The sequence below is a fragment of the Dryobates pubescens genome, chromosome 3 (assembly GCF_014839835.1).
Source record: "Dryobates pubescens isolate bDryPub1 chromosome 3, bDryPub1.pri, whole genome shotgun sequence".
Taxonomy (NCBI): domain Eukaryota; kingdom Metazoa; phylum Chordata; class Aves; order Piciformes; family Picidae; genus Dryobates; species Dryobates pubescens.
Window position 1 is genome coordinate 6700043 of NC_071614.1, and position 26412 is coordinate 6726454.

A 26412-nucleotide genomic window follows, 5' to 3' on the forward strand; every position below is an offset into this window, starting at 1 on the left:
AGAGAGAGAGAGAGAAGGAAGGAGAGAGAGAGAAGGAAGGAGAGAGAGAGAAGGAAGGAGAGAGAGAGAAGGAAGGAGAGAGAGAGAAGGCAAGCAAATCTGCACATGAGTTAGAAATCAGGGGTGTATTTGAAGCATGAGCATTAAATGCAGATAAAATAATTTCTAAAAACCAAGAGAACTTTGCATGAAAATTTAACCCATTATGTCATCTTAAGATAAGGTTAAGCTGCATACTAATTATAGATCAAGTTATTTATGAGGCTCAGCCTAAAGCAAAGATTTAATTAAAAAATTGACTGGATTTGATAGCCAGGTATTTAGAGAGCTAGAGATAACCACATTTCCTTCTAACTCAAGTTGTGATAGAACATAAATTAGCTAGAAAAGCATATCAAATACAAGAAGAAGCTCCAGAGAGCAAATAAGAAATGCTGGGGAAGGGAATGGCAATGAAAGATTCGTACAGCAAAGATAAGAAAAAGGAAGGGTAGGTTGCTCTTAGCACCAAAGAAAAAGGAAGAATTCACCCAAACTTGCCCAAAGCCTGTAGCTAAAACACTAAGCCCATTAATGACAGGGATGATGGCAATGCAGCAGCAAAGTTCTCCTTAGAGCATCCTGATAAAAATCAAGGCAGCACAGATTAACCCAAGAAATGTGATAGATTCAAGTCACCTCACAGAAACATATGGACACACAGAAACCTAGACACACAGATATGTGCTCTTCATAAGGCTTTCCTAGTATCCCCTGCTTAGAGCAGGGCCATGTGCTTCCTGCTGCAAGAGACAAAGAGCAGAGCCCCAGGACTTGGCTGCAGGAGGAAGTCAGCATGCAGTGAGAGTGGGTGTGAATTTACTGTGTATTAGCTACCCAGCCCCAACTGCCCGTGCTGGTGCTCTTGGTGCTTAGGAAGGGAAACCAACATACTTCATCTTCAGAAAGGAGCTGACCTAATTCAGGTAAAAGCACTCTTGAAGCTAACCTGCACAAAAGCACTTTCAGTAGGTACTGGAAGCATCCACCCAAGGAATTCATGCCAAGCAACAAGCAGGCTGTAAATTCACCCATGAGCTCCCTGAATACTCCTCCCAGCAGACAGGCCCTCATAAGCCCAGAACAGCAGCCAAACAAGCCCAGCCACAGCCCAGCACCTTTATGACTCCACGTGGTCCAAGGCTGGAATGTTATGCAGCCGCCCCTTAAACAAAAAAATCACAGAATCATAGCATTGTTTTGATTGGAAAACTCCTTTAAGATCAACAAGTCCAACCATTCTCTAACTCTGGTGCAAAGTCACGTCCCTCAACACCACATCTCTGCATCTTTTAAACACCTCTAGGGATGGGAATTCAACCACCTTCCTGGGCAGCTTGTTCCAGTATCTGAGAAGCCTTTCAGGGAAGAAGTTTCTTCTAATATCCAACCTAAACCTCCCCTGATGCAAATTGAGGCCACTGCCTCTTGTCCTATCACTTGCTCCTAGGGAAAAGAGTCCAACCCCCACCTCACTACAGCCTCCTATCTGTTCAAACTGGCTCCTAAAGAACCTAAGAAAGGAACAAACTATACAAAGTATTACAGAGGGAGAGATAAAGGTTGACAAAAGCACAGACAGGAAGTGGGGAAGCTGGGGCCAGCCATCAAATGCCTACAACTCTTCAACCATTAAACATGATGTTTCATTTATTGATAGCCATTCCAAGCCTGCATTTTAGGGGCTGCTCTTTAGGATGCAATTTATGCTCTGTGCATATTGCCAGATTCCCCCACCACCTCTCCCCCCCTTTTGATCCTGAGGTGCAGCAGGCTGTGCCAAAAATGCCTTTGCCTAGGGCACCCATCTACGTAAAGCCAACAGCACTAATAAGCCCTGGAAGCACTCAGTGCTGACACTTCATACATCAGCAGCCCAGTAAATTGCAACGGTTTTTTTCTTCAATATTCTCTCTATAGATACAAAAAAAAAATCTAGAAAAAAATGCCATTTCCACACACACACAGAGCCCACAATTAAGCTATTAGCACAGTTATTCAAACCTCTTTAAACGTCTTCTTTGTCACCAGAGGCACTTTTCAACAACCCCCGTGGTCCTGAGTTTCTCAGGCCTCCACATCATTATAATCTATTAGGCACCTTCATGTTAGCTCTGTTTTATTATATAACACATAATTATGCATTTCATTAACAGCATCACCAGGCATGGCACATCAAAGGCAGAAAGGCAGCTGCCCAGGAAATTCAAAAAGGTGCAGTTTACTTAAAGCTCGCTGTTAAAAGCCCTCCCCCTCTTTTCAATCAAATTGTGGTCAACGTGTTTCAAAGGTTTTTTCACTCCAGCTCAGAGAAGAGAGTCCAAACAACCTCATTAGAAGCTGCTGATACAGTGAATATTCCCTGAACTGTTGATATTTTCCAATAATGTAAAGGGGAAGACCGTCAGCCTGCTACAGAGTACAAATCAGTGCTCTTGCTTCGACTGCAAACCCACTTTGCAAGAGAGCTCTCTTCCTGCTTGCAGCCTGCAAGGACAAATGCAGAAGAACCTACCCAAAAAAAAAAATGGAGAAAAAAAAAATAATATATCTTTGTAGTCAAATTTACTGTTCAAGGTTTGTTCAAATAAAACTCTGCCAGGTTAGGAAGGAGGTTGACTTGCTGGAGCGTGTCCAGAGAAGGGCAACAAAGTTGGTGAGGGGTTTGGAACACAAGCCCTATGAGGAGAGACTGAGGGAGCTGGGGTTGCTTAGCCTGGAGAGAAGGAGACTCAGGGGTGACCTTATTGCTGTCCACAACTACCTTAAGGGAGGCTGTAGACAGGCAGAGGTTGGTCTCTTCTCCCAGGCAACCAGCACCAGAACAAGAGGACACGGTCTCAAGCTGCACCAGGGGAGGCTTAGGCTCTATACAGAGAGAGTGATTGCCCATTGAAATGGGCTGCCCGAGGAGGTGGTAGAATCACCATCACTGGAGGTGTTCAGGAGGAGGCTTGATAGGGTGCTTGGTTGCATGGTTTAGTTGATTAGGTGGTGTTGGATGGTGGTTGGACATGATGATCTCGAAGGTCTCTTCCAACCTGGTTTATTCTATTCTATTCTTTAAAATCCCCTTCCTTCCCAGGATATCAAGTCCACCATGCTTGGCAAAAGCAAACTCTCCAGAAGTGTCTTTGTCATTCTTTGCAGGTTACACATGCTTAACTGAAAGGCCTGGAATTTGGAAAAGATTTAGGAAAAAACCAAGCAGCTGCTGGACAAAGGTACAAGACAACATAGCTGAGAATGAGTTTGAAAGAGGGGTGGGTGGGGAAGGACATGAAGTCTTGGTACTGCCAGCCAAATCCAAGAGTTTTGCAGCTGCAGCTGGCACAGAACACCAACACTGGGAAATTTTCCAGTCTCCACGCTACCATATTCTGTGGAGGAGCACACATTCCCCCAGGAAAGCACCTTCCATTTCTCTCACCTACAACCAGAACTTCTCTCACTTGAAATTTTTGCTGCTATTGATTACAGACAACAAGACAAAAAAAAATCATTCATGGTCAACAGAACATTTCAAAATACTGCAACACTTGTAGCCAGCAGAAAACTTTTGACCACTTTTCTTGCAGCAGAAAGTCTCTTGACTTCTTGGAAAGGAGAGAACAAACCCCTCTTCACAGCAGTAAAAGAGTTGTTGACCAGAACCAGAATTAACAAGGTTGGAAAAGACCTTTGAGATTGAGTCCAACCTATCGCCCAACACAATCTAATCAACTAAGCCATGGCACCAAGTGCCTCATCCAGTCACCTCTTAAACGATCTCCAGTGATGGTGTCTCCACCACCTCCCTGGGCAGCACATTCCAATGGCCAGTCACTCTCTCTGTGTAGAACTTCTTCCTAACATCCAGCCTAAACCTCCCCTGGTGCAGCTTGAGACTGTGTCCTCTTGTTCTGGTGCTGGTTGTCTGGGAGAAGAGACCAATCCCCACCTGGCTACAACCTCCCTTCAGGGGGTTGTAGAGAGCAAGAAGGTCTCCCCTGAGCCTCCTCTTCTCCAGGCTAAGCAACCCCAGCTCCCTCAGCTTCTCCTCGTGGGGCTTGTGCTCCAAATCCCTCACCAGCTTTGTTGCCCTTCTCTGGACACACAGCTTTACTTGAAAATACAAGTTGGTGGAAATAATGTCTCCAAAGATGGAGTTATTTGTATTGTCACTTCCATTTCACAAACAATGCAGATCTGCATTTCTGTTTCTTTCATCTCTGGCTTATGATCTGCTGGCCCTTAGCAACCTGGGCGTTGAACACTTGAGTCACTTTACACTTAACAATGTCTGGACAAATTATGAATTGAAATGCCATTATCACAGCCCACTATTTGCATCTGGGATTGTGCCCCAAAAGACACCTTCTTGAGATACCAACCCAGCTGAATACTCCCTCCCAGAAATGTCTTTAATCTCTTTAAAACTAAAGGGAAAAGATTCCTTCCCTGTGCACTTCACCTATGAAGAAACGTCTTATAGTCCTAGGACTACATCCATGAACTCCCTTTATCTCCTTACCACTCATCACCATCACTGCTGGAAATTTTTGGACAAGGGAGATGCTGCAATACACTAAACATAAATCCCTTAAAAAGCCACGATTGTCATGCTAGCCCCCAAAGACGATGCATTCAAGTTCCCTCACACTGCTGAAAACGATTATTGCTCGCAGCCTCAGGCACCCTGAGCCGTGCATCACACTCTACAAAGGGCGGCACACCCAGCGTAGGTTCACTGGGAGGACGTCCTGCCAAACCTCAGTGCCAGGAGGATTGCACAATCAGTGAGATTCTTCCTCTTCCACAGCTCAACCCCACTGACTATTCCAGGCAATCACAAGGAGCAGGCAGCCTCTAGCACCCTAGAGCTCAATTACTGCCGAAGCAGAGCAGGAAAAGCAGAGGGCACATACCTTTTCTCTTTGAGCAAAGTAGCTCTAATTAACCACACTCGTGCACTGCTGCTTAATTCACCTTAATTCGGGATGTTTAGTGAGACATCATCCCACTTGTCTCTGATGTGGATTTAAATATCTGTGTGAGTTTTGCTGAAGCCAACTAGCATTCTGTTGATGATTTCCTTCTTTAAAGGCAGAATTTGGGTGTTTTTTCCCCTAATTCCAAGAGGTAGAGCAGCAGCAGGAGCTTGCTAAAGAGAACACAGAAATACCCAGCACAGCTAAGTAATCCCTGGAAACGTACCAAGAATCCTTTGAGCCTCAGTCCTTGGGAACTTGGATGGGAGATGCTATACAAATGTTTGATTTCTTGTTTCAGTCCCTCAAGGCCTGTAAATACACCTGTTTTGACAGGCTGTGGCAAGGGATGCAAGTAATATCGGAAACAGCATAGGTGAGAGCAGCAGCTCCTGCCAAGATGCCCTGGAAAGATATCCACCAGGGAATTTTTTGTAATCTGGCTCTTTATCTGACATACATAGCAGACACCAAACCCTGAAAGGAGGTTTGAAAGCTGTCTACATCTGTGTCTCAGGAAGGTAACACTTACGTGTGCTGTGGCAAGTGACCCTTCTATTAATAAAACCCAGCAGGATTGGGTATGTGCCTTGCTCAATGCACCTAAATCACAGCATCACAGTATAGCTAAGGCTGGAAGAGACCCCAAGGATCATCAAGTCCAACCTGTCTCCACAGACCTCATGACTAGACCATGGCACCAAGTGCCACGTCCAATCTCCTCTTGAAATGTTCATAGACTCATAGAATCAATAAGGTTGGAAAAGACCTCAAAGATCATCAAGTCCAACCTGTCACCCAACACCTCATGACTACTAAACCATGGCACCAAGTGCCACGTCCAATCCCCTCTTGAACACCTCCAGGGACAGTGACTCCACCACCTCCCTGGGCAGCACATTCCAATGGCAAACAACTCTCTCTGTGAAGAACTTTCTCCTCACCTCAAGCCTAAACTTCCCCTGGTGCAGTTTGAGACTGTGTCCTCTTGTTCTGGTGCTGAATGCTGGGAGAAGAGACCAACCATGGAATTGTTAGGGTTGGAAGGGATCCCAAGGATCCTCTCATTCCAACCCCCCTGCTATGGGCAGGGACACCTCACACTGCGTCAGGTTGCTCAGAGCCACATCCAGCCTGGCCTTACAAACTTCCAGGGATGAGGCTTCCACCACCTTCAAAAAGGTTGAAGAAGACAGAGCCCCACAACTACAGACAGCTGCAGACTGGACAGTGGATTTACCAAGGCTATTTGATAAATGCTTTATGCCACAGGCTGCAAACTCCATTTCACCTTTACCTTCAGTGGGAGATTAGATCTTAAATATCAGAATAGAAAACTTAGAAAAGCTTGTTGCTTTCAAACGAGCATAGGCATTTCTTCCCTGAGCCTCCAGTCTCTTCATCACATGCATTACAAAATTCTGAGGTCCTGAAACTGTTCCCCATCCCCTTCTCCATGAAAGCACAGCTTCACTTCTTTCATTTTCCAGACAAACTGCTGCCAAAAAACCCACATGGTGCTCTTCCCCCAGCTGGAGCAAATTCAGCAGAAAATAATAGCACTTAATGCACTTAACAGGTTGCTGATTATACATTGTTACTCTGGGATTTACTTGGATAAGACTAGGACTGGCACAACACTACTCTGCATCTCCCCTTCTTTGTGCAAAGGTGACATCGCTTGCAACCAGGCTCCCAAACACCATCAGATAGACCATTCAAACACACCCTGCTCCTCCTGACAGGCAGAGCAAACACTTACCCTGTTCAGAATAACTGTAGGCCTGGAGATGTTGAAAATTGTTTTGACCAAGGTTTAAACTCTTCATTAGGGGAAAGGGGGAAAAAAAAAATCAGGTAGTTTGGTAAAAGAAAATTAGGCCCTGTCAAAACAACTTCTGTGAACCATCTCAGGTGTAATGAAAAACATTAAGAGAGCTCTAAAGTCTTTAAGCATGACAGGCTGATGGATTAAACAGCCTAGCACTAGAAGAACCTGCCAAATGAGTCTCCAAATAATTAAGCACTTCCTCTGCCTGCTTCGAAAGAAACACGAAGTGGAAAACCTTAAATGCTACACATTTGCCACAGCTTCTGCCAAAGATTTCTCCTTTCCCCACCGAAATCAGGTGGAAAAGCCACCACGTGGCGTTCCCTCCTGAGGAGTTAAAGACTGTAGCTGTGTGGAGAATCTTGGCCAAAGGCAAATTCAGGACTGAGTGACCCTGCTGGAGGAAATGTACTGAACCGCTTTGAAGCATCTGAGGAGAGAAGAATTGGAACGTGACTGTGGAGTGGACATGTCTGCCTGCCCCTCTGGTCAGGACATGGCTTTTCCACCAGCGGTGCAGAAAGTGCTCCCTGGTCCAGAGCACGTACATGTGTACTCATTCTGAAGTGAGGATCAAACTCTTCTCCCCGCCAGTGTAGCCCAGCAGATGCTGACATGACCTGTCATGAGCCTCTATTACTTTCTCACCCAGGAATGGCTCTCCCGACAGACAGCTGTGTGCTCATTACTATTTATTTTCCCTCCAGAGCATCAGGCTGTGCTTGCCCCAGGAGCCAAATGTCCCTTTTCATGCCCCTCCATCTTGAACAAGTCAGAGGAAGGCACGATCAGAGATGTCCCAAGGTCTGTGGTGCCAAACTGCACCACCAGGATGTGTTCATTTCTAACAGTTGCTTCTTTCCCTTGTCTTTGTTCCCTTCCAAGTATTGCAAACAGTCTGCAACACAAGGAAGAGAAAGGGAAAAGTATGACTCAAGCCTTCCAAACAAATTCTCTTTTCTTTGAACAAGGGTCAGGCTGAGGAAGAGCATGTGATGGGAGCAGTATAACCACAGTAGCCTGAGGTCAGTCTTCGTGTTGTATGATCTGAAGTACCAGACAACTCCACTCCAGCTATCCCTACAGCTGTGCAACATCCTCTTCTCTAAAGCCAGACACTGCTGTTCCACAGGGTGCACCAGTACCTGCAGAAGTCACCTGCTGCTGCAGAGCTCACCAGTTGACAACAACCTAGCTGGCTGCTGCCAATATGGGGTCTGGGGGTTTTGATTTTTGTTTGTTTGTTTGTTTAAGAGATGCAAGGAAGAAGCTCAGGTCTGGCTCCACAACCTTGCCTGAAACACAGGCACCAGGCACTCAAGAGTTCTTCCATCATCACTCTTTCATAGTATAAAATCAGAAAAGAGCCAACATTAGGACAGGTCCCACTGGCTACCATTTGTACTCCTCTGCAATGCTTTTATTTTTCCATGTGCTCTCACAGGTTCTCTTTGGGTGCCCACCTGCCTTCAGTCTTGCTTGCCACAACAGCACACCTCTAATGTGCATTCACCATCACCACCCTGCACATCCTGAACCCAGTTTTACTCTTCTTCCAAATATAACCAAGGAAAACATTGAAAGTGCAACATAATCAGTAAGTTTGCAGATGACACCAAGCTGGGGGCAGGAGTTGATCTGTTAGAGGGTAGGAGAGGTCTGCAGAGGGACCTTGCCAGGCTGGACAGATGGGCAGAGTCCAAGGGCATGAGATTTAACACATCTAAGTGCTGGAAGACCTTATTGCTGTCTACAACTACCGAAGGGAGGTTTGTAGCCACGTGGAGGTTGGTCTCTTCTCCCAGGCAGCCAGCACCAGAACAAGAGGACACAGTCTCAAGATGCACCAGGGGAGGTTTAGGCTGGATATTAGGAAGAAGTTGTTCATAGAAAGTGATTGGCCATTGGAATACATAGAATACATAGAATAAACCAGGTTGGAAGAGACCTTCAAGATCATCGCGTCCAACCCATCAACCAATCCAACACTGCCCAAACAATTAACCCACGGCACCAAGCACCCCATCAAGTCTTCTCCTGAAAACCTCCAGTGATGGCGACTCCACCACCTCCCCAGGCAGCCCATTCCAATGGGCAATCACTCTTTCTGTATAGAACTTTTTCCTAACATCTAGCCTGAACCTCCCCTGGCGCAGCAGTCCTCTTGTTCTGGTACTGCTTGCCTGGGAGAAGAGACCCACATCCGTCTGTCTACAACCTCCCTTCAGGTAGTTGTAGAGAGTAATAAGGTCACCCCTGAGTCTCCTCTTCTCCAGGCTAAGCAACCCCAGCTCCCTCAGCCTCTCCTCGTAGGGCTTATGTTCCAAACCCCTCACCAACTTTGTTGCTCTTCTCTGGACTCGTTCCAGCAAGTCAACATCCTTCCTAAACTGAGGGGCCCAGAACTGGACACAGTACCCAGGGAGGTGATGGAGTCACCATCACTGGAGGTGTTTAGGAAGAGACTGGATGGGGTGCTAGGTGTCATGGTTTAGTTGATTAGATGGTGTTGGAGGATAGGTTGGACTCAATGATCTCAAAGGTCTCTTCCAACCTGGTTAATTCTATTCTAACAGAACAGGTTGTTCTGCCCATCTTGAGCAGAGGGGAAGCCATGCTCCTCCTCAGGGGTTTGCTTCTCTCATGACCTACAGCAGGAGTCTCCTTCCCACCAACAGACCATGCTCAGCCCAGCAGCTGCTGGGTTGTGTAACAACTTGCTCCTGTTTCAGCTGGGTCCAATAATCAAAGAGGGATTTCTGGCACCCAGCCCCCATTCATCAGAGCACCCTCTTACATGGGGGTTTTAATTCAAGATGATGATAAATGCCTCAGGCTGGAGAAAAGAGATAGACTTCTTGTGGTAGCTTTTGTCCTGGAGATAAATCATTTCCTTGAAATTTGGTGGTGGGGGGAAGCAAGCAAACAAACAAAAACCCAACCAACAACTATTGGCAACATTCTGAAGGGTTTTAAGTTAAAAATAAGACAAAATTTAATGGTTTCAGATGCCTTTTTTTTTTTTTTTTGGTGACAATGTAACTGAAAAATGTCTTTAATTTGGAAACAAATTAAGTTTGGCAAAGAATTGAGTGCCTGAGACAGCCCAACTGCATGTTGTAGTTCGAACCCAGAAATTAAAACCAGATAAGATACTGGGGATTAAAAATAACTTCTGCACATTAAATTCTCGTGAACTTTCATTAGGGTTTGTGTTACACGTCCCAAATGTACAATTGTAGGGTGTAATACCCTAGATCTCTTTATTTGTGAAAGACCTTTAAAGCTACTGAAAGCTCGAGCCAGAGAAATGACTGCATGAAAATGTTATCTTCTCCCATTACAGCTTCGCTCCCAATGTGTGCATTGAAACCAGAGCAGCAGTCTCCACTTCAATATTTCAGAGGCACCACTGAACTTTCTGAAAGGTGGATGCCAATGGAATCCGTGTACAGTTCAGGCATCTCTGCTGATTCTACTGAGCAGGACCTGGTGCCAAAGCTGAAACAGCTATATTGGAGATAAAGCTGGGTTCTCCTCTAATTTTTGAATCACCTACAGACTGTCCAGCTGTCCCAGAGCTGCAGTTCTTCATTACAGGTGATGAATGAATGACTCAGAGGGGACCTTTATGGACTTTCTTGGGCTGAGTTCACAAGGCTACCACCCAGATGGAGGGGGGGGGAATGGTTTTCTTCCATTTTTCCCTGCAAGCATACATTTTTGTAGTGGAATGTTCCACTGACTTGACAAATCAGGTAGCATCCCTATAGAGCATAATTTTTTCAGGTTAAAGCCTGAAAAGCTTTCATTTGGAATGGTATTTTGACATCTCTGGAGAATGTTACACTTGGATTTGGCTTGGCCTCTCAGATTCAACTACACTATGCACCATGCATTGCCCCCTCCTTCCTCTAACATACCTAGAAAGCCTTCTTGGTGTTTCATGGGAAATATTTCATTCCTTACACAAAAATTCTGATATTAAATACAAAAGCTTATAGCAAGACAGTTTAATTCCCCCCACCCCCCAATATTTCTGTTTCTCATATAGAACAGAATCATAGAATTGTTTTGGCTGGAAAAGACCTTTAAGATCATCCAGTCCAACCATTATCTAACTCCACCAAGTCTGGTGCTAAATCTTATCCTTCAGCACAGCATCTCTGCATCTTTTAAACAGCTCCAGGAATGGGGATTCAGGAATGGGAATTCAACCACCTCCCTGTTCAGCTTTTTGATGAAATGTCCAAGGTTTTTTAAAGCCAGGCTTCACTGTCAGCCAAAAACAGAGCAGAAGCTTTAAATCTTTCTAACCAAGATGGTGCTGAAAAAAAAGCAAGTTCTGCAGGCTTCCATGTTTCTAGTCACTCCTACCACACTGCTGGGCACTGAAGAACCTTTTGCTGTATTGGCTTACAAGATTACATTGGTCTTATTTGACCATAAGGTTTTTCACATGGACATGAAAATGATGTATTTCAAGCCAGCCTATCCCCTGCCTGCTGGTACACCAAACGTGTCATCAGCACTCTGAGAACTTTTCTTCTCACATCTGAGCAAATTACAATCCTTGTCATGGAAAGCATTGCACTTTGGATGGCATTATGAGCTTGGAAGGGAACACCCTTCTCTTCAGCTAGTCAGATACCAAAACCAAGATTGGTTTCTTTTAAGGCCAGAAGGACCAACTAAATAATTTCATTTGACATGTTGCAAAATGTCCTGCCTACTGTAGTTACTCATGTCCTAAGATCTGCCCTGAAGAGCTGTCATGGACCAAAATCCAAGACCCTCCATTTTCTAAAGCCCACAGCATGACAGCACCACAGGTCTCAAGCCCTACTGCTGCAGGGTCAGCTGCTTCTCCATTTGGGAAGAATATAAGGGCACTGGTACACAAGCCCAGAAAAAAGATAAAGACATATTAGGTGGAAACAGAAACCCACCTGCACTGAAGCTGGTGCTTCAAAGTCAGCAGCTTAAAAGGTATTTCTATTGTTCTCTTCTCTTACTAGAGCAAGATCCAAGATGACTGTAAGACTGTGAGACTAAACAAGTCTCACATAAGGCAAGCTCTGCAGGAGCACCTCCTTGAGTAACATCCATCTCCCTTTGCAGACCCTCCTTGTTGCCTACACAACAGCCCTGGGAATCCATAGGTCAGAGAGCGGCAAATCCTGGATAATGGCCAAACAAGACAATTATTTCATAGCACAAGCTGCTTCCATCCTTACTTTCCAGCTCGAGGAGGAGAAGGGAAGAGGGAAAAGCCCAGATGGAGTTGGAAGCTGCCCAAGGCGAATGGACACTGCTGCTTCACATGAGAAAGAGCACTTGCACCACCAAAGGCATCCTCCCTCCTTTCTTTAGGACACATTGCCCTGCTAGCAGCCAAGTAAAGCAGCAGCAGGTAACAGGAGGAAATGTTCATGTTGTGACAGATGTGCAAAACATCACAGGATAAGCCCTTCCAAATCCTAAGGAATACTCTTCTTTTCTCCTTTAGTCTGTCTAAAGCCTGATATTTCAGTGTTTTGCACTCAGAGGTGGTTTTGAGTCTTAACATTTTCAGAATAAATTGCATTCCCCATGTCTATCAGAAGAGACTTCTTGGAGAAATAAATTAAGCCAATAAATTGATATACTGCTTCAATTCTGTTTGAACAGAAGAGGCAAGAAAGTGGAGAGAGCCTGGGCTATTTTCCACGTAAAACAAATAGAGAGACAACTGAGGGAACAAAGGATGCAAATGGGTGTAAATCAAGCTTCTCCCAGCTTGCAGGCAGAGGCATCATCAGTGCTGGACAAAAGCACTAATCCTAGGCTAGCCCAGTGCCACCTTTCCTCTTTAACCCTTGCAAGGCAGTGTTATTGAGAGGCAAAAACAAAGAAAAGGAACAACAAAAGTGCAGAATGACCCAGAGACAAAACACACCGCAGGAAGGTGGCATTCCCCCTCCCACATCTAGGCACCCTGAGGCCAGCAAGCTCGGGACACACGACACTTGAAAAGGCGTGGGAGACAGAAGGCTGTGGGAAGGCAAGTCATGAGGCTGGCCCTTGTGCTTGCCAAGGAAAATGTCATTTACTGTTTGCCACAGAGCTGGGATGCTGGTCAAGTGTCAGCTTGGAGGGGTAGAAAGAGGCAGCACAGAAAGAAGAGGTGGGCAGACACCTGTGGGGTTTGACATGAGAAGGGAAAACAAGTAAGAAGGAAAGAAAGAAAGGAAAAGAAACCCAAACAGAAAAGCATCTTACAAACCTGTTCACTACAAGCCTCACATTCATAACTGCTTCCAAAGGAAGCCTGTGCAAAAAGCCAAAGCAAACATTCTTAATTCTTTTTGAACCCACCAGAAACTATAGGAAAAAAGAAGAAAAAAAAGAGGGGGAGGGGAAGTGCATTTTATGGTTTGAGGGCACAACCTTTTAATTATGTTTTTGCATTGTCATGTCCAAGACCTTTTATTCTTCTCAAAAATTAATATTTCCTCAAGCAATGCAACTATTTGTCTTGGATGCACATGAATTGAACCGCGATCTGCCTGTGCGGAGAGAGGCGCAGAGGAGTTAGACCGTGACACCTAGGGGAATTCAGAACGCATTGCAGTGCGCTCCTCGGCGTTTGCCTCCTGCCTCCCCAGCTGAGATTCCCCCAGCTGAGATGCCCCCAGCTCTCTTCCCAGCTTTCAGCTATTGTTTTGCAGATGCCATACGTGCATGCTCACAGAGGGAGGCACCAGGAAAAAGAAGAGCAAGCGCAGGTAATGGGGAAAGCAAGGAGAAACTGAAGTGACTAAAGTTAGAGCTCACAGGATGTTAGGGGTTGGAAGACACCTCTGAAGATAGAATCATTGAAGCAATAAGGTTGGAAAAGGCATCAACGATCATCAAGTCCAACCTGTCACCCAACACCTCATGACTACTTAACCATGGCAACAAGTGCCACATCCAATCCCCTCTATGAACACCTCCAGGGATGGTGATACCACCATCTCCCTGGGCAGCACATTCCCATGGCTAACAACTCTCTCTGTGAAGAACTTCCTCCTCACCTCAAGCCTAAACTTCCCTTGGCATGGTTTGAGACTGTGTCATCGAGTCCAACCCCCCTGTCAGAGCAGGACCATAGAATCCAGCACAGGTCACACGGGAATGCGTCCACATGGGTCTTGAAAGTCTCTAGAGAAGGAGACTCCACAACCTCTCTGAAGAGCCTGATCCAGTGCTGTATGACCCTCATAGTGAAGAGGTTCCTCCTCATGTTGAGGTGGAACCTCCTGTGCTGTGGTTTATATCCATTGCCCCTTGTCCTGTCACAAGGTGCAACTGAGCAGAGCCTGTCCCCTCCCTCTTGACCCCCAGCCCTCAGATATTTAGAAACATTTATTAAATCCCCTCTCAGTCTTCTCCAGGTCTCTCAGCTTTTTCTCTCTGCTGCAGCCTAATGAAACTATTGTCTCATCCAAGCCCAGCAAGCATTCTGGCACGCAATCGCTTCTCACCTCCCTGCAATGAACACATCCTCGTGGCCACAAAGCTAAGGAAGATGTCAATCAACTGCTTTTGCCACTAAGGACTTGTATCTGCAGCAAAATCATAAAGTAATGGTTTACAAATGATGCTTAAATTAAAGTGTATTGACCCATTGCAAGAAAATTCAGGCCTGCTTTGGAAAAGACATTATGTTAGTGGTAACTGGGGCTCCACAAATAATCACAGCTAGTGTACAGGCACCAGCTTTTTCCCCCTTCAAATCTTACAGACTTAGTAGCTGGCCAACCAATCATACAGTAACTTCCAAAGTAACTGCAATAACAGAAGCAAAAACACCAGAGTGCATTTGTACTTGATGGAATGAGGTGGTGGTGAAGTACCAAGAGTACACTGAAGCAGGAATGTTACCATAATTAATCTCCTTATTATAGAATGGCTCAGGTTGGGAGGGACTTTAGAGATCATCTACTCCAAGCCCCCTGCCATGGGCAGAGACACTACACAACTAGACTGAGCTGCTCAAAGCCTCATCCAACCTGGCCTTGAACACCCCCAAGGGGGAGGCATCCATAACCTCTCTGGGCAATCCAATCCAGAGTCTCACCATCCTCATACTGAAGAACTGCTTCCTAAAATCCACTCTAAACCTACTCTCCCTCAGCTTAAATCCATTCCCCCTTGTCCTGTTGCTAGACACCCTTAACACCTTTCAAGCTAAAACATCCAAAAATGCTTCCTGCACAATTTGCACAACTTATCTCCAAAATGAACCCAGTTGGGAGTGAGTGCTGATAAACAGCTACTTCATCAAACATTGTGTTCTAGGAGGGAAAGTCCTGGCTTGGTCACTCCGGGTGAATTCTGACACCTGCAAAGATTTTAATGAGACCCTTTTGGGCAATGCCAGCCAGGCAGCCAAGACTGGGTTTAGTCATGGATAAGTTTCCACATAGAGTGAGACTCACAGGACTTGAATGTCCTGCTGTGGAAGGGTGAAAGCTTCCCCCTTGTGACCTCAAACTCCCTTCTCTGTTGACTAAGCTGAATTTCAACTGTGCCTTACAACTCCCCATCCCCAGGTGTTGCAACCAGGGAGAGAACATCCTCTCTGATGATAAGAGTATTATTTGCAGATCCTTTAGATTTCAGAGGTTTGCCTGGAAAGTATTGTAGCACAGACTCAAAGTGGTTTGCTATAAGAAGAGGAGGAGCAGGAAGTAGAAACATGAAATGTGTTCCAATCAATCTCCACATTTTGAAATCCACAAGGCATAAATTTACCACAGATGTGCAGGAGGCTTCCCATTGCATCACCTGCCTCTACTGCTGCAAGTCCTTCACTTACTCCATCCAGAAGGCCCTTCTCAGCCACAACATAAAAGGGTGCATTGCACAAGGTCCTCAGCCCCCACAGCAGCCAGTTCACAAGAGAAGCAGTGTGATTTACTATTTCAGAAGAAAAAGAAGATACTGTCATTCTGAGGTGGTCTTTGCAAACCACTGATGCCATTATCACCTCTGTAACCCCACCAAAATTTAACAAAGTAGCAGACTTGCTCAGTCACACTCTTATGTACAAGCTTACACTACACAAATAAAAGGTCCAAGAAAAACAAAACAAAACAAAAGAAACAAACAAAGCCCCAGACAACTCTGCAGGCAAACTGGAAATAGCCAGGCCAATAGTTTGGGTTTTTTTCCCCCCTCTGTAGTTCCCTGTGCATAGGACATCACCTGTTCATTTCACTGCAGCAGCAACAGCTCACCTCAACCCTGAGCACACAAACCATGAGGCACCCTGGCCACACTTACCATTATCACAGTGAGGGAGAGAGTTGGTCCTGACACACCATTGAGAAAGGAGGCAGCTCCAATGGCAGCAGAGAGACCTGGATCAATCCATGCTCTGTATTCATTAGCTTGAACACCAACAATGGAACTGAGGATCAAGCCAGTGGTCCTGCCATGCAAAGCCCCTCTGTACCTGTATGCAAGAAGAGGAGGATCAGTCCTCCTGCCAATGACAGTGTTTTCTAGAAATGCTTCTAATGCTTCTGCTGATTCCAGATTAATTTTGCCAACTTCTGTAGCATCATCTCTCCCAAGAAAAGCTCTAGCATCCCTCCTTAGCATAAGCATTTATTCAGTGCCAATCCCTAGCATGAAACTGCCAGATTTACCATGTCTGTCTTAATGTCCTTCAAAGAATGAGCCTTACTGGAAATATAGGTCACACTGGGACACTTCAGGTAAAAATCCTGCACCTCCAGAGCTCCAGCCTTACATAATGTCTTCAAATTAAGTCTGTGGCCTGTAAACCTGGCAAGTAAAATATTACAGCTGTGTTATAAAGGGGGAGAATGAAGTATCAATGACCTGCCCAAAGGTAACCAGGAATGATGCTGTGAAGAGAACCTAGGAGTCCTCAAACTATCCACCTGTTACAAAGCCAAAATGTAGCAGATTTGGGGATGTAATTGCTGGTGTGACACACAGCATTCCTTAGACAAGGAATTAAATAGACAGACTCCAGCAGCAGCCAATGAACTGGGTTTGCACAGACATTCACCTTCCGGAAATGGTGAATTACACAATAGCCACAGATATGAAGGATATTAGCTGATTTGGGGAGCATCATCTTGCACCATTACACATTTCCCCCCCAATTTATTCGTTTTGTTGATGGATGTAGTTCTAGAATGGTCACTGGGGCAAAACCCTTGGGTGCCGACTGATGGACTTGCCTACCAAGATCTGTTCAGCTGTGTATGCCATGTTTCAGCAAAAAACTGCATGTTGAAGACTGACTTAGACAGCAGTTTGGGAAGGGGAGGAGGTAGGGCAAAGGCAGAAGGTTGTACACACAACTATTTCTTTTCAGAGTGTTTTCAGAGTTTCAGGTCATGTGAATACTCACTCTCCACCCATGATTTCTTGCTTGCTGAACACTGAACTCTCCACATGACTGCAAGAGCTTTGTTCTAGTCTACAACAGCTTTCTGAAACATACAACAGAAGACACAACTGCAGTCTCCTCCAAAGTCTAGGGTGTTGATGTTCAAGATTAAGATCCAGGCTATTATGTGCATAAGAAAGAGATAAAACCCCTGGACCTGAATCACTCTTTCTACAGTTAATGAGATGGAGCCAGCAGCAGAGGCTCTCTCTGGGCCTGTCAAAGGATTCAAATGATCTACACTTGGAATGTACACAGTTTTGGCTATGGTTCTTTCACAGTTATTCTCAGATGATTTTTCTTCACTCTTTTCCTCAATTTTAGTATCTCTTTCCAAGCAAACCATCCTGTTCCACCTACAAAACCTCTTTCAAGCAGCCATAACTTTGCTATTGCCAAGTTTTCAAATTGCAATTCAGACTGTTGCTACTCAACACAAGTTGAGGAAGCTCAAACTAAGACTCATGAAGCTTACAGTACAGGAATAACCAGGCCACTGGCAGCAGCAGAACCTGCTGTCCAGGATGGGCATCGCAGAGGGATGCGGATCCAAACTCCTCATGAGTGATCTCTTGCTTACCATTTTCAACTAGAGCAACAACAGCTGCAACACAGAGGAAGAGATGAATAGAATAGAATAGAATAGAATAGAATAGAATAGAATAGAATAGAATAGAATAGAATAGAATAGAATAAACCAGGTTGGAAAAGACCTGTGAGATCATCGCATCCAACCTATCACCCAACACCATCTAATCAACTAAACCAAGCACCCCAGCCAGTCTCTTCCTAAACACCTCCAGTGATGGTGATTCCACCACCTCCCTGAGCAGCACATTCCAATGGCCAATCTCTCTTTCTATGAAGAACTTCTTCCTAACATCCAGCCTAAACCTCCCCTGGTGCTGCTTGAGACTGTGTCCTCTTGTTCTGGTGCTGGTTGCCTGGGAGAAGAGACCAACCTCCACCTGGCTACAAACCTCCCTTCAGGTAGTTGTAGATAGCAATAAGGTCTGCCCTGAGCCTCCTCATCTCTAGGCTAAGCAACCCCAGCTCTCTCAGCCTCTCCTCATTGAGACAAAAAGCATTAAAGGACACTTTACATAAATAGTCTGTAGCAGTTTTCATTTTCCTAAGCCTGACAAAAACCAAAACAAACAGCAAAGTACACAGACCAGTGAATTGGAGTTTACATGACAGCTTCAGCATCTGGGGCAAACCAGGGAACCTTTATTCTTTCCAGTCTCCCCTATTAACCTTGACCTAGCCAAGGAGAAACTGCTGCCATTTAAGCCAATAAAAGGCAGCCACACTACTTCAGCAGAGCTCTTTCCTCATTCCTTTCAGACATCATAACTCAGGCACTTCCCAGCATGTTTGATTCAGATATAGAATTTAGTTCTGCCGTATCTCTCAAAAGGGAGCACTACATTTCTTTGAAGAAAACCTACCTCACTTGGGTATCAGCTCAAGTTACAAGAATTCAGTTTGTTCCCACGTGTCAGTCACTTATTTGGCTTCCCTTACCTTGATTGAAGGTTTGATTAGAATATCTGACTCCATCTGGACCAATCCATGTGCTTGATGAACAGCTATATTCTGAAATTTCCCTCTTGAACTGATTTATGCTTCAATATTAAAAATGAAATATACATATATATATATTTTACCTTAGTGCCCATACAGAACATATTTATTTGATATAAATTTTACACCAAAAGCCTGCTTGCCTTTACATCTCCCAATTAAGTTGTTTTATTAACTAATAAATCTAGTTTACTGGACCAGTTTATGAATTATTCCACTAAACTAATAACTCTGGTTTATTAATGCCCATACTCTTCCCCTGCATAAACCTCCTGCTGCTGAAACTCAAAATCTCAACAGAATCACAGAAACAAGCAGCACATTACACTGCCTAAACCAAGAAAACTGGGGCAGGCAGGGGTGGAAATAGCTGATTAAAATGCCCAGCCTGGCCTTGATCTCCTTGTCCATACATATCACTGCAACTCTAAAGAACGGGATGAGCAAACCAAACATGCAGCATTTCTGAGCGGGGTAAGCACAGCATTCCAGGCTTGCAGATGCATCTACACTCAGGCAGCTCTGCACAGGAGAGCACCATGGAGAGCTGGAAGGCCTTACAGGTTGCCTCTTCCACAGCAGCACAGGCTACACATCTAAGAGATGTTTGCCTCATTTAGAAACCACATCCAAAAGATGTTTGCCAAACACATTTTTCAAGCTCTCCTTCTAGTAAGTGCTGCCACCAGGTATTTCAACATCTTGCTGTTCAGACTGCCAGTTCTGATGCTGACCATGACCCGCCTTTCTGTACAGCACTACTGTTCCTGGACACTTTCTCAACCTCTCTCATGTGAAGCAGTTGCAGTCTCCAAGCAGGTACAACTTCCTTCTTCCAGTTTGGAAAGCACCCAGCATGCTTTGGACCTGAGCAGTAACATTAAGAACGCTGTTTCTGGGACAAAGAGCAGGAGATCTGTGGTGTTTGACCCACCTGATCCCTTCTTCAGAACTACAAGGAAAACTTAAAATGCAGCCAACATCTAATGCAATAAAATTTCTTCCAGACCCCAGATTGGCAACCAAAGGAACACAAGACACTTCCCAATCTTGTATTTGCTTATTACATTAATCCAACCACTCCAACAAGACCATATTCCAATTTCATAATGGCCAAGTAAAAAAAAAGAAGGAAAATAAAATGTCTTTCTCCATCCTGCTTCAGAAATCATAAGGCTGTGTAAACCACTTCCAGCAAAGCCCCAAGGTCTTAGCAAGTGCCTTTAGTACCAGTAAAGTAGTACACACACAAAAACCAGCACATCTGAGAGGCAGTTTGAAGCCTGCAGCAATGCCAAAATAACAGAGCGAAACAACAGAAGAAAGGGGGTTTACAATTAAAATAGATGGTTGAGCAAGAAGAACAAAGCAGTGAGAATGGAGATGTAGGGCTTGTTTACACACAGGGTTTTGTACCACTAACTCCTTCTGTTTGCAATCAGTCTGCTTAGTAGAGACAGATTGCTGTGTGGTGCCAGTGGCTCCTGCATGCTCCAGGAACACATGTGCCGTGCAAAGAACTGCTAATGGCAGAAGCCCATCACTTCTTTACCTCCTTCTCCTGCCTGCCCACAGCTTCCTCCTCCTCCTAGCAATATGAAGACTTCCTGAGAGTCCTACAAAAGCATTTTTCCTGTGTATATGCATGAGGATAAGCTATGCTAGAAGGGAGCTCTGACATAAAATCAAAGAATTGTTAGGGTTGGAAGGGATCTCAAGGATCAGCCAGTTCCAACCCCCCTGTCATGGCCAGGGACACCTCACACTGGATTGGTTGCTCAGAGCCACATCCAGCCTGGCCTTAAAAACCTCCAGGGATGAGGCTTCCACCACCTCCCTGGGCAACCTGTGCCAGTGTCTCACCACCCTCATGGGGAAGAACTTCTTCCTAACATCGATTCTGAATCTACCCATTTCTACTTTTTTTACATTCCTCCTAGTCCTAGCACTCCCTGACACCCTCAAAAGTCCTTCCCCAGCTTTCTTGTAGCCCCCTTCAGATACTGGAAAGCCACAATTCAGTCTCCTCGGAGCTTTCTCTTCTCCAGACCGAACATCCTCAACTCCCTCAGTCTGTCCTTATAGGAGAGGTGCTCAAGCCCTGTCATACCGACACAGCCACATACAGCCCCATCTTGTACTGCCATGGTTTAAAAGATACACTTCAGAGCTGGGTCAGTACCAAAGACAACACTAAATATCTTACCTTTTTCTCTTTTTTTGATAGAAGTTTTACTAGATACCTTGAAAATGGCAAAATTGGAAACTACTAACTTGTTGGATCTCCAAAAATTCCTATTTACCTGCCTCTGGAGCACTAAGAATCATAGAATGATTTGGGTTAGAAGGGCTGAGATGAGCTAAACCAGTGTCTCACAACTGCAAGCATAATTCCCTTATTTAAATGTCTAAGAACAGGAGAAGAAGGAACAAGCCTCTTTCCCATGTTCACTCTTGTACCTTATTACAAGCTTACTAAAGACATCATCACTACCTTCAGCATATGCATGGCCTTGCAAAGTCCAGGACAATCTGGTGCTTCAGACCTCCCCCTTTGCAACAGGATGTACTCTTTTATAACTTGCAGCCACACCAAAAGAAAAACTGGCACTAAGACTACTGAGCCTCCAGGATGGATCAGCATGGCTATTTTTGATTCAGAGGCAGACAGAAAAAGCCATGAAATTATCGTGGTTTCAGATGGTTTTCCTTTAGAGCAAAAATAGGTCTGTTTTGAAAAAGAACACTCTTGCAAGCATGTAGTCCTTAAAATAAAAAAGGATGTCAGGGTGAGGGAAAGCAAGCTCGTCCCTGTGGCAATCCAAGCAGTCATAGTCACCAAATCTTGGTACTAATTGAGTGGCAAAGTTTGCTGTTGTAAAGAGTATCACAAATACTGAACAAGGTACTGCAAGTCAAATGACAGCATTCCTGCTCTCTACACACTTAAATCAGCTCTTCAGAGTTCAAGGCACTAATGGCAAGTTATTCAGTACTCACAATTCATGCTATGTGATGCTGCCCGCTTGGAAGGAGGAACTCACAAATTCTACAAGTGTATGAATTTGTTTATGAAGTTGGTAGTGACCACTTGGCCTGACCATGGCATCAAGCACAGCACTTCTTTTTCTGCTTCCTCCTGATTGCTTAAACACATTTCTCAATGTACTTGATCTGCAAAACTTGCAGAAAGCTCAAGCATTACTTCATCACCCATAAAATCCCTCACCATCCCACCACATATTCTCTGCTTGTTTATTAACACAGTATTTGTCATTTAAAGTCCCCAGATCCTGCTGTAGTGGGATGTGCCTCTGATGTGTTACCTAATATGAAAGGACTGATCAAATCAGGCCCCTCAGCCAACAGTAGTTGACTGAAGCTGAGATTAACAAAGGTTTCTCATAGCTTTCCAGATCTAGCTGTCCACTTAAATCACACCTTGTCTCCTTATCTATAAGGCCTCCATACCTGATATCTGCTGGGAACTTAATTCAGCAGAGAGGAGGCAGTCCAGAAGATTCCTAGAGCATATGGAGGACAGCTTCCTGATGCAGCTAAGTGAGTCTACCAGGGGTCAGGCTCTGCTTGACCTGCTGTTCTCAAATAGAGAAGGGCTGGTGGGAGATGTGATGGTGGGAGGCAGTCTAGGGTGCACTGATCACAAGATAGTGAAGCTTTCAATATCCAGAACAAAAGGACACAGTCTCAAGCTGCATCAGGGGAAGTTTAGGCTCGAGGTAAGGAGAAAGTTCTTCACTGAGAGAGTCATTAGCCATTGGAATGTGCTGCCCAGGGAGGTGGTGGAATCACCATCCCTGGAGGTGTTCAAGAAGGAATTGGATGTGGCACTTGGTGCCATGGTTTAGTCATGAGGTCTGTGGTGACAGGTTGGACTTGATGATCTTTGAGGTCTCTTCCAACCTTGGTGATTCTGTAAAGCAAAAGTACAATTCTGAAGTGGAAAAGTGCCTGTGTGATACATACAGCCATGTTTTACTCCCTTCCCATCCTTTAACTCCCTTTTGTTTCTTTCTTCCTTTCCTTTTCTTTGATTTGATGTGCTGGCAAATGCCTCTCACAGGGAAAGTTTAAGTGTGATGACATTTCAGTGATTAAAAGATTAAGTGTGATTCTTGTGTTTACATAAATTCATTTCCATCATTCAGCTCTGATGCACTTCAGAATTTTTCCATCCCAAATCCTTCTAACTGGGAGAAGTGGTTGCTAATTGTATTTACATAGTGACTCTCCCCACTTACATTTCTGAGTTGTTGAGTTTCTCAGCTGGTAGTGTCTCATGACTGGGATGCTTGGAAAGAAACCTGGTAAACACACTGTAACTGTCATTGTACATACCTGCAGGCACTAAAATAAGGAAACAGATTATCATGAGCTGCAGAAACAGACATGAAAATGAAGGAAAATGTCTCAAATCACTAGTGCCAGCAGTTACCAGAAGGAAATTCTCTTTTTGTCTTGCCTTTAGACCTCAGAGATGTGGCCAGCCAGAGCTCCTAGCAAGCTACCAAGCCTGAGACTGCAACTTGTGGACAGCAAGGACTTGAGATCTGTGTCTTTCATTAAAAACCTAGTTTTAGAGCTGGTACTTCAAATTGTGCTGTGTGTCAAAACCAATCCACAGTGTCAACTTGAATTACTTCCTGATTCATGCAAATTTGAAGTCCCTGGTCAGTGTGAACCACTGGAGGCTTGTTTCCAACTTACACACACTTCGCTTACAAGGAGGATGTTATGAAAGGAGGATGTTATGAAAGGGCTGATGTCCAGTTAATCACAGAATGGTAGAGTGGTTTGGGCTGGAAAGCACCTTTATGTGTCAAAACCAATCCACTGTGTCAAACACTTCCTGATTCATGCAAATTTGAAGTCCCTGGTCAGTATGAACCACTGGAGGCTTGTTTCCAACTTGCACGCACTTCGCCTACAAGGAGGATGCTATGAAAGGACTGATGTCCAGTTAATTACAAAATTACAGAGTGGTTTGGGTTGGAAAGCACCTTTAAAGGTCATCTAGTCCAACCCCCCTGCAGTGAACAAGGACACTTTCCACCACACTGTGTTGCTCAAAGCCCCATCCAGGCTGACCTTGAACACTTCCAGGGATCAGCAGCAAGAAGTTCCTACACACCCTAGCAATACTAAACAGCTATAATACCCAAAGCATACACACAGTAGAGACACTAACATTGCAGTCTGGGTGGGTGAAGAGATTTCATCAGGTCCTTCTACTGGATTTCCAACTAACCATTTTGAAGTAAACATGAACAAACCCAAAAATGTCTTGAAATGAAGCACAGCAGGAGGTGATTTTCACTGCCTGCTTTGCATTCACCAAAAGCAAAGGAATTTTTTACACAAGGTGACCATTTCACTTCTGCATGCTTTTCAACATATCAAGGTTCAATATGACATAGTTATATTTCATTCTAAATAAATGAGTTGAGGTCAGTTCAGTCTGGAGAAGAGAAGGCTCTGAGGAGACTTAATTGTGGCCTTCCAGTATCTGAAGGGGGCTACAAGAAAGCTGGGGAGGGACTTTTGAGGGTGTCAGGGAGTGATAGGACTGGGGGGAATGGAAAAAAAGTAGAAATGGGTAGATTCAGATTGGATGTTAGGAAGAAGTTCTTCCCCATGAGGGTGGTGAGACACTGGAACAGTTTGCCCACAGGGGTGGTGGAAGCCTCATCCCTGGAGGTTTTTAAGGCCAGGCTGGATGTGGCTCTGAGCAACCAATCCGGTGTGAGGTGTCCCTGGCCATGGCAGGGGGGTTGGAACCGGCTGATCCTTGAGGTCCCTTCCAACCTGAACAATTCTGTGATTTTATGATTAGCATTTCTAAATAAATGAAGGTAATCTTAAAAAAACAAAAACAAAAAAACCCAACCTATTCCAGTAAGCATCCAGATAAAACTGACTGGAACACACAAGGGTAATATTTTCCAAGCACAAGATTTCATGCACTCTGTGGATTGTCACAAAACAGCTCAGGAAGCACATTTATAGAAACCCTCAAGCTGAGACCCAGCTCTGTGTGGTTGCCACTACCCATCAGACAATCATATCTCAAGCCTTCGTTCCCCTGTATCCCAGCAATTGTAAGTTTGTGGGTAGAGTGCAGCCACAAGAGACAGGTGAAACTGGGAGAAGCTCAGTCTTAACAAAGCTTAGGTCAGGTTTTCTTTCCTGAAACTTAACTCTGGGGTGTTTCAAACCCAGGTCAAGTTTTGCCAAAGCCCCAAAGGGAGCGGAAAGGGAAGGAAAGGGAAGGAAAGGGAAGGAAAGGATAGACCAGGTTGGAAGAGACCTTCAAGATCATCACATCCAACCCACCTTCCAACACCACCTAATCAACTAAACCACGGCACCAAGCACCCCAGCCAGTCTCCTCCTAAACACCTCCAATGATAGTGACTCCACCACCTCCCTGGGCAGCACATTCCAATGGGCAATCACCCTCTCTGTGAAGAATTTCTTCCTAACCTCCAGTCTGAACCTCCCCTGGCAGAGCTTGAGACTGTGTCCTCTTGTTCTGGTGCTGGCTACCTGGGAGAAGAGACCAACCCCACCTGGCTACAACCTCCCTCCAGGGAGTTGTAGAGAGCAACAAGGTCTCCCCTGAGCCTCCTCTTCTCCAGGCTAATCAACCCCAGCTCCCTCAGCCTCTCCTCACAGGGCTGTGCTCCATACCCCTCACCAGCTTTGCTGCCCTTCTCTGGACATGTTCCAGCAAGTCAACATCTTTCCTAAAATCCCTGCTCCTGCTGGCCACACTGTTCCTGATCCAGGCCAGGATGCAACTGGCCCTCTTGGCCGCCTGGGCACACTGCAGGCTCATGTTCAGCCTACCATCAACCAATACACCCCGGTCCCTCTCTGCCCGGCCGCTCTCCAGCCACTCTGACCCCAGCCTGCAGGCAGCAGCCAGTGGCTACATATTTAAAGCAGTAGCCTATCTTCACAGCTAGCTGGAAAAAAACAGTAACCCTCTCATGTGACCTTTTAAAGTTTTGACAGTTTAATATATAAGCCCATACACATATATCCTTAAATTGTCCACCCTGCCCATGGAAACACTGAGCTTTTGGAGCAGAGGCATTAGTCAACTTGATTAAGGGAAAAAAAAAAAAACAAAAAAAAGGAAAGATAGCTCTGCCAGATTCTTGGCAAAACATTATCTACATTGTGATTTCCTCACAGAGAGAAAGGTGATGAATTGAGAAGCAAGCGCAGGCCAAGGGGCAGAAGGGCACTTAGGAAGAACAGCTTTGCCTAATCTATGGGCTGGAGATTAGATATTCAATTCCAGTCAAAGGCATGGTACCCTGGGTTATGTTGTGGGTGTGGAAGAGTCTGCAGTGGGTTCTTTCCAAGTTTAAATGCAGACTGGTTTATACAAGATTATTTTGGGTTAAAGTCACGGTGACATCGTTTCTGTTAGTTGCCTGATTATGTGAGTTTATGAAGACACAGAAAAGAAAGAAGAATTGCATGGTTCTCACAGATCA

The 26412-nt window shown here is 45.0% G+C and overlaps 1 protein-coding gene across 1 annotated transcript in view; it reads right to left on the minus strand.

Annotated features, from left to right (window-relative positions):
- Positions 1 to 26412, minus strand: part of LOC128899905 (chloride channel protein A-like) — a 78032-nt gene that overhangs the window by 38156 nt on the left and 13464 nt on the right. The window contains 6 exon segments of the mRNA XM_054180135.1: positions 16149 to 16324; positions 17772 to 17823; positions 17826 to 17900; positions 18824 to 18924; positions 23146 to 23159; positions 23162 to 23242. Of these exon segments, the coding sequence (XP_054036110.1) occupies positions 16149 to 16324; positions 17772 to 17823; positions 17826 to 17900; positions 18824 to 18924; positions 23146 to 23159; positions 23162 to 23242 (499 nt within the window).